This window comes from Lutjanus erythropterus, chromosome 14, assembly GCF_056507025.1.
Source record: "Lutjanus erythropterus isolate fLutEry1 chromosome 14, fLutEry1.hap2, whole genome shotgun sequence".
Classification (NCBI taxonomy): domain Eukaryota; kingdom Metazoa; phylum Chordata; class Actinopteri; order Lutjaniformes; family Lutjanidae; genus Lutjanus; species Lutjanus erythropterus.
In genome coordinates, this window is record NC_139330.1 from 16,266,919 (window position 1) to 16,280,425 (window position 13,507).

The following is a 13,507-nucleotide window of genomic DNA, read 5'->3' on the forward strand; positions in this document are numbered from 1 at the left end:
TTACCAGTACCACTGATGTACGTGCACAGAGGATGCACTGTTTTTAGTATCTGAGACAAGTGTCCACTGTAATAGTGTTGGTTTCAGTCTGTCTGTTTGTCTTCATTCTTTGCACCAGAGTATAAGAGACAGATCTAATTCACTGCCACAGCCACTGTCTTGTTTATTCTATTCTCTAAAAGACTTTTTGTCTCATTGAGAGTGGTTCTGTCTTTTGGTACTGACTGTTTTCAATGACCAGTTGTTTGTCTTATCAAGAAAATGCATGAAAAGGCATGTATCTGAAGTTTAGATGACAGACACTGAAGGACAACAAGCCTATTTAACACTATTCAGGGCAGGCACAAGCCTCTCTATTTTTCATAATGCCATTATTTCTGCCAGCTGTTTATAGGATGAATATTCTCTCTCTTTTCTCGGCTCTTTCTTCTCGTTCCCTGTGTGGGGGTTATTGTATATCTGCTCTGATTTCTTCAGTGTGACCCTCCCTTTTTCCATTCCTGGGGCATCTAAGATGGTTATCACTCTGTAATCTACTGAACTACTCATATTGCCCACCATTCTCATAAAATTAGTGACTTTAGAAGATTGTTTTTTTCTTCCATAGACAAATTAACTCAGGACAATATATCCTTGTTATGATGTTGGTTTTTTTTCAGTTTTTTGATATTCCAGGATGGGTTTATTAGGATCGGGTGCAAGGATACATACGCTGGTCATAATGCCCACTTTTCCTTATTAACTCTTCAAAACAAATCTTTGGCTAATTCTACCCAAATCATTCTTTAATTCAAGCATGGAGATACGCTCATACCACAGCTGTGCAGCTTCCTGCTGTTCTAAATTGACTTTTGGAGGAAATCATACAGTACCTGAATAATTTGATTGGTTGTGCATCCTCATAGAAGTTTCTTGTGTTTCTAAACTCTCATTAACAGTTTGACTGATGGTGTTGGTCCTGCTGTAATAACAATGAGCACTGCACACTGCTGCATTTTGAAACTGCAGTGTATGTATAGTAGTTTTGTAGTATTACTTTACTAGGTGGTCTTAGTTTGTGCAACCTGCACTGTTTCCCTCAGGCCTTGGAAAGTGACTACGTGAGTTCCCACCTCCACCTGTGGATCGACCTGATCTTCGGGTACCGACAGCGAGGCCCTGCTGCTGTCGAAAGTGTGAACACGTTCCACCCTTACTTCTACGCTCAGAGAGGACAACAGAACGCTAAGGACCCCATCATCAAAAGCACAATCTTGGGATACGTCAGCAACTTCGGCCAGGTTCCCAAACAGGTAAAGAGAATAAGCAAAGCGGGGGAACCTGAAGAAGAACATTTTGTCCATCCACCTAGATGTATCATATGTCCGTGTCTCGAAAAGAACCCTAGATTTGCGAGATTTGTACGTGCTATTTCTTGCTTGCGTGGGCTTTTCCCATAGACAGTATATTAAAAATCCTTTCCCTAGGTTTTCCTCAGGCTGTAGGCACATCCCAAGTCTGTTATTGTACTCCCCCATTAAAAACAGTTTATTTTTATTACTTATTTATTCATGTATTTATACAGTATAATAGTAGTATAAAGAGACAACAACTAGCATTTGGTTATGCAACCCTGTGTTATATGATTAGTAATAAATTTGTATTATATGACATTTATTCAACCATTTATATAATAAATGAATAAATATAATAATAAAATATAATAAACATAAAGTTTTATGAGCAGCGTAAAGGGGCTACAAGTAGCATCTCATTAAACAATCCTGTGATGTAAAATGATAAATAAATGAACCATGTACCTTGTAAAATAGCCAAGTAGTCTACAACAGTATAATTTGTCCCTTTACGACTTACCTAAAATGAGTCTTTTTTTTTTTTTGTAGTCATATAGCATACAATTGCTTTTGTTTGTCATAGTTTAATAAGATGTAAAGTGTTTACAGTACAACTTTAAAGTAATTCAGACACAGACATCACAAAGCAGCAACAATATTTAGTAGTTATTTGATAATTTGCCAAAAAAACGTGACAAAGCTTCTACAAAATGATATCATCTCCTGGCGTATCTGCCCTTGCTGAGTCAAGAGTGCGACAGTTTTGTAAATCTCGGGTTCCCTTCTAGACCCGAATGCATCGTTTTGATTTTTAAAAATAATCTCTCTTTGTGAATCATCTGTCTTTCAAATAGCTCTTCACCAAGCCACATCCGCCTCGCAGTGGCTCTAAGAAAGAGGGATCGTCACCATCCCATCCAACTCCATTTTTCTTCAAACTGGACAAACTGAAGACGACTCCACAGCCATTCAGAGGTACAGATAGATACTAAAAGAAGAGCTCAGACTGTTCAACATTTGGGGAAATATGTTTTTTTTTTGTCTCATCTGTGCGCTAAATATGAAGCTACAGCCTGCCGCCATTTAGCTGACCTTAGTACAAAGACTGTGAAGCAAGAGGACACGGCGAAAAGTTACAAATCTGGCTATGAGCACCTCTAAAACTTGTTTTCACATTTGGATTTCTGCACATATTAAACAAATGCTATATATTGTGTTAATTAGTGAGCTTGGAGCTGGGAGGGACATTTTAACCTTTGAATGAAGCCAGGCTACATTTTTCCACCTGCTTCCAGTCTTTATGCTAAGCTAAACTAATTGTCTGCTGGCTGCTAGCACTTTTTTAGTGTATACTGAGCCAAAATGCCTGTTCCTTTAAATCAGGGGTGCCATACACATTTTAGGTAATGGGCCTCATAGAGACCAATTTGATCTCAAGTGGGCTGGACCAGTAAAACCATTGCATAATAACCAATAAAAAACAGCTTCTCCAAACATTTCCTTTTCTTCTTGTTTAAAGAAGTACAAGTATTTTATAAAAATGTTCAGTCTATTCACAGATGATGAACAGCCTGAGATGTCGTAAGAAAAATGGAAAAGTGCTATTTCAGCAGTGTCTCAGTTATTCCACATTCAATCCATCTACTGTCATTACACGTGAAGAAATAGGAACTGTTCCATTTTTCTTATAAACCCGACAATAAATGTCCACTTCTCTCCATTAGACATTTTCCAGCGGCGGCTCCTGCATGAAGAGTAGCTTATGATCGACAGTGTTCTGTCACGTAGTCTGAGCGGAGGCACATGGGATCTATAATAGCTTATCGAGCAAAGGGCCTGCTACTCTCATTATCACTGTGACCCCCAGTGGAAAAATTAGGAATAGCAGTGCATTTTATTGAAAAAGTGGAATTAATGACTTCTCTGCAATTTTCGCACTTTGCGAAATCATCCAGGGGGCCGGATTGGACCCTGTGGTGGGCTGATTTTGGCCCGTGGGCAGCATGTTTGACACCCCTGTCCTAAATGAAGGTATAAAATTAAAACATAGCCATATAAATCTCAGATATTATCAAACAACCGAATCAACATAGCAAGCCATTTTCTGCTGAGTAAACTAAATTCAGTCAATTCAAGTCATCTGCATGTATTTTCATATTGTTCCTCCTTTATTTTATCTCACACCTTTTGATGTCAATTATTATATATAAGATGTTCCCAGGTCTCAAGGGAATCGTTGAAATGGAGCGAGAGTGTCCATAGATTAATTTACACTATGGAGGGGTAGAAGGAGCTATCTGTTAGAGCTACAATATGGAGATGACTCTTCCGCTGAGCCCTACTTAATAATCTGAATATCCCTACAGGCCCACTGAGGGAGAGGAGATGAATCTGCGAATGCTCAGGGAGAGATTCCTGCAAATTACATTTCATATTAAATCTTAGAGTGTCTGATCTGATCAATAAGCAGATAGAGATGAATAGGAGGAGGAACGCTAAGACTAATGCAGACACTACTTCTTTCCGGGGATTTTAGAAGCAGAACTGACGATGGGATATAATGATTTCTGCCTGTTCCTGCATGAATAGGTCAATTACAGGCACAATTATAGCCTGCCTCACCCTCATACACACACACACACACACACACTAGTGCTGTCCAGGATGCAGGTGTCCCCCTAGGACAGAGCCTCAGCTTGTTGTAACCTGGGAATAGCCGTTTTAATTGCCCAGCCTTCTATGGTCAATTTAATGAAATTCTTTACAAGTTTACTGAGCCACCAAACTCTTTAATGTGATGTTTTTGAAGAGCTATTAGCTTTATACAGCCAGCCAAGTTTATTCAGGTACACAAAAGGCAGAATTAGGTCACTTTTTATTTTGAACTAATAATAACTTTTTTATGGGTGCACATGGTTTTTTAAGTGACATTTTTAAAAAAACAACCTCTTACTTTTTTCCACAAGTTTTTGCCGATGGGCCCCCCTCTCAATAACGCTGTAAACCTTTCTGCAGAGCTGTTGAGAGGCCCAGTAGGTCAGATACTGTGTCTGGAAAAAGAGGTCATGGTCCTAGAGAGAAACCGTCTCCTCCTGTCGCCTCTGTTGGGCTGCTTCTTCAGCTGGGGCTTCCCTGACAACAGCTGTGCCTTTGGAAACGTTGCCACAGAAAAGGTTTGTATGTCAGGCTGTACAAAAGATCCTCTTTACATTGTTTTTATTAATGCACAACCATCCAGCTACATCAAGTTGCATGAAACTGCAAATCATCTGCAGACTTTTTAAATAAACTTATGAAACCTAGATAACTATATAGTGCTCGGTTTCAGCCTCTAGAAACTGAATTTTTCCCAGTTTAATCACATACATATGAATCATTTGACTGGATCTGGTTCGAGCCACACACAGTCTGAGCTAATCAGTATCAGCTGACTCCAACGATCACTAGTCACGCTCAATCAGAACAGTGAGGTAATCTTTATGATCTGCCAAGCTTTCATGTACTTCATAGCGCCGTATACTGCCTTTATAGCTGTGTCAACTGATTTCTTGACAACTATTTCATAGTTGCACTTATTTACAATAGCTGGCAATGCACACTCTGTTTATCTGATGTCTCAGACAGTCTGCTACAGAATACTTTGTGGAACAACGAGATAGATGATAAATAAATGTGTATATATGTGTAAATATATTATCAAGATAACTTACCACATTTAAATCATGCATCACATTATCTGTGAAAGTATTAAACTGCTAAAACATATCCATCAACTCATACTGTAACACAGACATACTTGATTTTTATCAACATATTTGCATCTGCACGTGCATAGCATTAATTTCTGAGAACATGCACAGCCATCGCTCTAAATGGATGCAGGATATGCAAGGTGACCATGATGCATAAGGATGTGTATGCAAAGGTGTAGTTAAAAGCAAGAATATCTCGGGCCTTAGGTAACAAAAACACTCATCTAGTATGCCCCCTGACCACCCAGAGAAGGAGAGTAGAAACTGAAGCTGAAATAGTCTGTAGTTCTTCCTCACGTCCTGTGACATAATGGTGACATCAGTGGGTGCAGGAAGAACGTCACATTTTGCAGCAGGAGAACTTAACAGTCACTTGACATCCACATGAAAAGCGCTGAATGTTCCCCTTAATATACACACACGATCACAGTGTCTTAATGATGTGCTAATGTGTGACTGTCTTTAGATCTTTGCTGTGTGTGAAAGTTTGTGTGACTGGGGGGAGACGTTGTGCGCTGCCTGTCCCAACCCGACGACCATCGTCACTGCGGGAACCAGCACTGTGGTGTGTGTGTGGGACGTAACAGTCAACAAGGACAAAGCCGCTCACATGAAACTCAGACAGGTCGGTTTTTCTGCATCAGTAACATCCAGAATGTATTTGCAGACACAAAAACACTCACTCAGTTTGTCTTCACAGCCATTATACGGTCACACTGATTCAGTGACCTGCCTGGCTGTGTCTGAGGTCCACAGCATGATCGTAAGTGGCTCCCGTGACCTCACTTGTATCCTGTGGGACATGGAGGAGCTGAGCTACATCACCCAGTTAGCCGGACACACAACCAGCATCTCTGCACTGGCTATCAATGATCTAACTGTAAGTCCACTTTCATGTATCTCAACAGGAAACTCAAGATGAGTTTTTTTTCCCTTCACAATAAAAGTCCCCAACAGCCACTGTATGTTAACAGGAAACTAGGGATGGACCTAGTTTGTTTGTTTTATTTCAGAATATGAGCCCCATAGAGTAACAGTATCTGGATTCCCAGGATGAGGCTTGATTTTCAAAATAAAATCCTTTAACTTTATTTTAAGAGGGGCTAGTGAGCTGTAGATGTGATATTAACACAAAATGTTGTTTGACATTATTATTATTCCATGTTGATCATTTTGTCCTCTCTCTCTCACAGTGACACATGCAGCTTTTGGCTAATGTACCTCAGTGATACAGCAACTGCTATTTATACTTACTTACTCACTTAATACTTACCTAGCAGTGGTAATATTAATATGGGGATATGCACCAAGCATCAGGCACACTAATGGTTGTTCTCTACCTACTCTCCTTTCAAATCCTTTCCTATCTTTCTCTGGCTCTTTGCCATTTTTGGCTCAATGTTGTTCCCTTTAAATCAGCTCACAGTATGAGGAAGACAGGACTTTCACTGTTGACAGCCTGCATATCCTCTTTGCGTGTGTTTTTGCTTGTTTGTGCCTCTCTGTGTGTCTCTTTGCACACATGGGCGTCAACACCATATGACTCTGTCCAAGGGTGAGATTGCGTCATGTGCGGGACCTCTGCTCTACCTGTGGACCATGAAGGGTCAGCTGCTGACCTGCATTGACACTTCCTGCGGGCCTCGACCAGACGTCCTGTGTGTGAGCTTCACACAGCGACATGAGTGGGATGCCAGGAATGTCATCGTCACTGGCTGTGCAGACGGCATCATACGGGTGAGGGTGTTTTTCTTTTATGTGTGTAATAATGTTATGGTTGCTGTGTGTATGACAGAGAACATCCTTCTTTAACACTAGAAGTGCAGAATCCCACAACTAATAAAACTGCCATAACAACCATTTGAACTGTTTGAATACCAAACTCTATAATCTCTCCTGATAAATAAATAAAGATAAAGATGATAAGAGGTTAATGCATGTATTCTGTTAGGATATCTTTTAAAAATGGGATAACATCAAAATGCAAATTTTTTGATTATTTTTTTGTCAATATGCATGCCATCACATAGAATAAGCTGTTTGTTGTTTATAGGTGTAGCACACCTTTTTTCTCTTTTTTTCCCCTTTTTTTGTAATTTGAAGTTGAAGTTTTCTTATTCAACAAATGTTTGCCGCAGACAAAACAATGTCAAATGTCAAAATGTCAAATGATGTTTCTAGACTTTCATTTAATTATCGATTAATTTATTTGTAATCAGTAAAACTCTTAATGGGGATTAATTGATTAATCATTAACATCCCTAGTTATTTATGTAATTTTTTGTGATTTTTAAGTTGTGATTTAAAATAATTTATTTTAAAGTTGGTGTAATAAGTAATGGTGCTTTGTGTCAAAATTTGCTGAGACAGACAAGCTTGAGACAAGTGTTATCTCCCCTACTTTATGTTCCTCAAATTCTCAAATTAATTCCACTGATTTGGGCAATTTAGTAAAGTTTCTTTGACACAGACAGCTGCTAAGCAACCAAGATGCACCTCCAATAGTGCAAAAAAGCAAGAATATAGCTGCTGTGATTTCCATGTGGCCAATAGCTAAATAGCTAAAAATGATCACATTTTCTTTGCCTTTTGTGTAATTTATAATAAATAATTTAGATTTTAAATGGAAATACTGACACTTAGGAGCATTGTATTTTTTAATTCAACAGAGTTATTGTGTATATGAATTTAAAAAGGATCAAAATGACTGTCATGGCTGTTCTAGTGTTAAAGTCGCCGTGTGGCAGCTCTCTGTAGGACTAATAGATCAGTTTTTATGCAGTATTTTGATGTAGCAGTCATTACTTTGGTATTAGCCTCGCAGGTAGCAGCTCGGATGTCCATCAAGGTATTAATAGCAGTATACGGGTTGTGTGTGTGACTGCATATACGCATATGCTTCCTATCTGCAATCAAAGCTGTGAACTCTAAATTGGGCTTCACTTGGGAGTGGGTGTCCATGCCACACGCACAACACACACACACACACACACGTACACACATAAAGGGTATTATTACTTTATTATTACCTTGAGTTATGGGATGTGCATGCGCGCTGGTGCGTATGTGAGTGTGTTTGTTATTATGTTGAATTACGTGTGATTTTTCTACTCGTTATGTGTCTCTCACACAGATATGGAAGACAGAGTACACCAGAACACAATTACCTGGCCCTCCAGAAGAGTCTATGTCCCCAGGGCAGGAGCGAGCAGAGAGAGACGGTAATGTTACAGGCAGTCGGAGAGGATATATGCATATAGGTGTTGTATTTATAACAACACAGATGATGGGAGTGGCTGACAGTGCTGAAACTGTGAGACTAAGAAAAAAAGAATAGAAATGAATCTTGTGTTTTGTTTCAAAAAGAAACCCATCAACGCTATCTAATTAGATAAATCCTTAAGTGTGAGATGATTATTTTTAACCGCTCATCTCAGAGCTAGACAGTGCGGTTTCCAGATGAGAGCTTGTAATGCTTACCCCATCCCTCACTAGCATTAGGGCTAGCAGGAATTATGTTGTTATAAAGTTATTAAACATAGAGGCAGTAAACACTGATGAGTAATTCTGCTGACGTGTGTGTGCTTGTATAATTTAGAAAGCAATAATACCCAGATCCAATTTGGCATACGTTGGTTACAGCCTCGCGTCACCTCATAGGAGTATTATGCTTGGTAAATTACATTGAGACGAGTCTTTACGTAACACTGAAGCGTTTATATTCGAGGGATTTTTCTCCCTTTAACAGCCTGCTGACCACAGATAAACACCGTCTTAATGCACATTCAGATTTTTTGTGGGGACCACTGGGTCAGGGTTACAGACAGGGTGGACACCTGCCCTGTGATGCAGTAATAAAAGTGGGGTTGATGTTGTCTCATGATGTATCCTCAGTGAGCAGCTCCTGCCAGGTTAAAGGCTGGGAGAGACATCTGGTGTTGTGTCAGGAGCTGAACAGAAGTCAGGCTGCGTCGCAACGCCGCTTCAAGAACAATCCAGCCATCACAGCGCTGGCCATGTCCAGGTACAGTGAATACCCTGCTGCAAAATACATATGCTTAATATATTCAATTTGAGCACACTTGAGTGAGACTAACCATCAGGATACTTCAAGTGTGTTAATAATTAGTTTATTTGAAGTTTGCTTTTTTGTACTAAGTGTGTTTTAGTTGTAATTAAATTGTAGGAAAGCAGAATTTTAAGTGTATTTGGTGTACTTTTATGTGCTAAAGTGGGACAATTTCAGGTACACCTCGTACAGTTAAAGCATATGGCTGTGTACGTACTAATATAAATGCTTGATTAATGAAATTAAACCTTACCTTGTTTGGGCTTTTGTGCTTTGTGCTTGTGTTTCCCAAAGTACACTGACAACTTTAAATAAACCTGTAATGAAGTTTCCTTTTTACCATAATAGCATAAATACAATTTTATTGAAGTAAAATGAAAGTACATTTAATGAAGTATACTAATAGTGTATTTCATAGGACATGAAATGGAATTAAGACAGGAAATGTACCACTATAAGTATTTGCAATTTAGTATACTTTTTAAAAGTACACAAATATACAATTTAAAATGTAGTAACAATACAGTACACTTCCTGGAAGTACACAGAAATACCATTTTAAATATTGCAGAATTAATGCATTAATTTTTAGTACATTGAAGTTGAATTTAATTATTTTTAAATGCACTTTCAATATACTTTAAATTAAGAAGGACAAGTATACTAACCCTTGTATTCTTAATTTATATTTCTCATACACTACAATATACTTCTTTACCTGGGTACTTCTCACAGCAATGAGAGGAGGGATTAAGAACAACATGTAATTTAAAGTGTAATTTTAAATTTTAACACTCTTTTGAAACAAACTGATAGCAAACTGAATTCTCACCAACTCTGATACTCACATTGTATGTGTTTTATTGCATGGTTTACAACAGAATGCGTTTGCATTTGCACGATTATTTACGGGCACTTTTCTCTCTGTAGGAGCCACGCTACTCTGTTGGCCGGTGATGCCTGGGGCCGAGTTTTCACCTGGACCTGTGAGTGAAAGGTATCTGGGTCTGAGCACAATCATGCCTCCGGTCACCGTTTCTAGACACTTTTTATTCTCTCAGAGAGACACTGACTCAGGACATCCGTCAGGTCTGACACCAGCTGAGCGCTGAGATCTGCTGTATTTCAGTTCAGATCTGAGTGTTTGCATTCAGGGATAATTATGTTACAATATTTGCTACATTCAAGTCTCAGATAATATAGAATATTTTATTTCTTACATAGATATTTAATTCCGTGTGTGTCTTTGTAAATACTGAATTTCAATAAATTTGAATTTAACTATGGACAAATATTTGCCAAAAACTTCTCCTGTAGGTTTATTTTATTTTAATTTATATCAGTTTGATTTGTGGTTGCAAATCAGCAGTATGATTGATGATTAGGGGAAATTATCATTTTCACTGGAAGAAAATATTAAAATCATGATGATGTGACATTTGTAGTGGTCTGTATCAAACAAACATCGGGAGAACAAGATTTGCAGGCCGGGGCATCTCTGCAGCACTACAGTATTTCATTTTAACACATTTTCCTTTATTAAATTAAATATAAAAAAAATTGCAGCTTTTGCAATTTGGATATTGCACTTGACTATATTGCAGTTTTTATAATATTTTCATTAATTGTGCAGCCCCATTTTATTTTATTTTATTTTTAATTTAATTACATTTTATTCTATCTGGGACATAAAGGTGAAACTGGAAAGACGCTGGTTTAAAGGTTTGAGAACCGTTGGGTATATTTGCATGAGGAATGCGACGGAAAACACTCCCTTAAAAGCAGTTCTTTAAATTAACCCTTGCTACTCTAGCAGAGCTAACTGGGGGCCACAGCAGAAGCCTGCGGTTGAACTGGGCAGCTTCAGGCTGAAACAAGAGTGTGCAAACTCAACCAGTGTTCCCTGAGAAATGCAGCTATTTAATAGTGTGCGCTGCACAACGAGCATCCATTATTATAAAAAGTGTGCACACATCAGCATTTTATTCTGTGAGGGTTCTAGTGTTTTGCTTTGGTAAATGTTTGTGGTATGAACAATTCAGGATGTTTAGTTAGTTGTAAATACTTACATTTCTTTGTTGTTTTGCACAATGTGTTTCCAATCTGCTTTGTAATGTAGCATTTATGAGCATTTGACTGCTTTTTCATTTATTGTGCCATTATCCTCCACAAGTTTACTGTGATCATGTCAAGTGTGCGTGTTGTGGATGATGTAAAATCTGCTTGGGTCTCGTTGAGCTTTTTTTGCGTGTGTGTTTATGGTTAACCGATGATAAATACGGCTTTTTAGCCGCATCAGACTGTTCAATGTCTGTCATCACTGCAGGGCCCGGACAACGCACTCTGACTCATTTTAAGAGAGTCAGTAAGAACTTTAACCCTTTCAACATTGATCTTAATCTTTGAAAAGTACAAAACCCAATTCCAAAAACGTGGTGAAGTTGTGTAAAACAGAAATAATAACAGAATGCAATGATTTGCAAATTATTCTTGACCTCTATTAAGTTTGAAATTGTGCAAAGACAAAATGTTTACTGAAACTGAAGACTGATAAACTTCACTTAACAAATATACACTTATTCTTAATTTTGATGCCTGCAACATGATCCAAAAAAGTTGTGCCAGTGCCATGTTTACCACTGTGTTATATCACCTTTTCTTTGAGCGTTTGGGAACTGTAAACACTAATTGTTGAGGTTTTGAAAGTGAAATTCTTTCTTAATCTGGCTTGATACTTCATATGCTCAACAACCCAGGGTCTCTGTTGTCCTATTTTGTGCAGAATGCGTCTTTGCATTGTCTTGCTGAAATAAGCAGGGACGTCCCTGAAAAGGACGTCATCTGGATGTTGCTCCAAAACCTGTAATTTCCTGTCAGTATTGACGAGGCCTTCACGGATGTCATACCATCACAGAGGCTGGCTTTTGAATAAGCGCTGGTAACAATCTGGATGGTCTTTTTCTTTTTAGCCCAGAAGACACAACATTCATGATTTCTGAAAACGATTTGAAACGTGGACTCATCAGGCCACAGCACACTTTTCCACTTTACGTCAGTCCATGTCAGATGAGCTCGGGCTCAGAGATGTTGGTGGAGTTTCTGGATGATCATGTATGTTTTTTTGCTTTGTATGGTGAAGTCTTAACTTGCATTTGTAGATGCAGCAATGAATTGTGTTCACTGACAACGGTTTTCTAAAGTGTTCCTCAGCCCGTGTAGTAATGTCCTTCATATATGTATTAAAGTAGTGCTGCTGCAGGGTTCAAAGGTCACAGGCACTCATTGTTGGTTTTCAGCCTTTTCCCTGATGTCCAGAGAGGGATTCTCTGAATCTTTCCACGATATTATGGACTGTAGATGGTGAACTCCCTAAATTCCTTGAAATTGAGTGTTGGACTATTTGCCCACACAGTTTTTCACAAAGTGGTGACCCTTGTTCCATCCATGCACGACTGAGCCTTTTAAGGATGTCCTTTTCGCACCCAATCATGAGATTGTCTGTTACCAATTCACCTTTATACCTGTGGAATGTTTCAAACAGCTGTTTTCTGAGAATTACACAACTTTCCCAGTTTTTTGTTTCCCCTATCCCAACTTTTTTGAATTCCGAATGAGTTTATATTTGCAAAAAACAATAGTGTATTCATTTTAACATTAAATATCTTGTCTTTATACACTTTTAAAGGTCAAAAATGATTTGCAAATCATTGTATTCTACTTTTATTTGCATTTTATGCAGCATCCCAACTTTTTTGGAATCGGGGTTTGTACAATACTGACACTGCTACATCAATGCACTGCTATTCCAATGAATAAGACACCATTTTAAACGATGGTAGATTGTGGAGACTTGTTCTCTTTTTGTGTCTGCTGTTCGTGCTTGCTCTCTCATGCACATGCACCACTCCTCTCTATCATAAAGGAAGAGGTCTCTCTCTTTAACCTTTGTGTGTGTGGCTAATTGTGCTAAGTGGAGTAGCTTAATAGAGTGGAAAATAGTCCTCATAATTTTCCCAGAGAGCGAGCAATGACCTTCTCTAAAGACAACGGCCATCTCCATTCTCTCTACACCGCTGGTTTTATGATATGAAATGTCAAACCACTGGGTTCCTCAGAATAATTAAATCAAATAAATTATTGCACCTAGGCAGAACCATCTTGTAGCCTAACCCAATTATAATGCACTGTAAAGCTAATTATTAACCATGATTACAATTAGTCTAATTTGAATAAATGTAGTCATTAGCGGGTTCATCCTAGTCAGTGAATCTGAACTGTGGGGGATGATGGTCTCTGTCTCTCGGTCTCTCCCACTCACAGAGAGAAGGGTGTGGATGTGCATCATTCTCTTT

At 38.6% G+C, this 13,507-nt stretch overlaps 1 protein-coding gene across 2 annotated transcripts in view; it reads left to right on the forward strand.

Annotated features, from left to right (window-relative positions):
• Positions 1 to 10,460, forward strand: part of wdfy4 (WDFY family member 4) — a 62,869-nt gene extending 52,409 nt beyond the window's left edge. For both annotated transcript variants that reach the window (XM_084736717.1, XM_084736718.1), the window contains exons 56-64: positions 1,083 to 1,292; positions 2,189 to 2,309; positions 4,350 to 4,507; positions 5,553 to 5,711; positions 5,787 to 5,966; positions 6,641 to 6,823; positions 8,220 to 8,307; positions 8,981 to 9,110; positions 10,086 to 10,460. In XM_084736717.1, the coding sequence (XP_084592843.1) occupies positions 1,083 to 1,292; positions 2,189 to 2,309; positions 4,350 to 4,507; positions 5,553 to 5,711; positions 5,787 to 5,966; positions 6,641 to 6,823; positions 8,220 to 8,307; positions 8,981 to 9,110; positions 10,086 to 10,149 (1,293 nt within the window). In that variant the 3' untranslated portion in view covers positions 10,150 to 10,460. The remainder of the gene's footprint in view (positions 1 to 1,082; positions 1,293 to 2,188; positions 2,310 to 4,349; positions 4,508 to 5,552; positions 5,712 to 5,786; positions 5,967 to 6,640; positions 6,824 to 8,219; positions 8,308 to 8,980; positions 9,111 to 10,085) is intronic.
• The last annotated feature ends 3,047 nt before the right edge of the window (positions 10,461 to 13,507 follow it).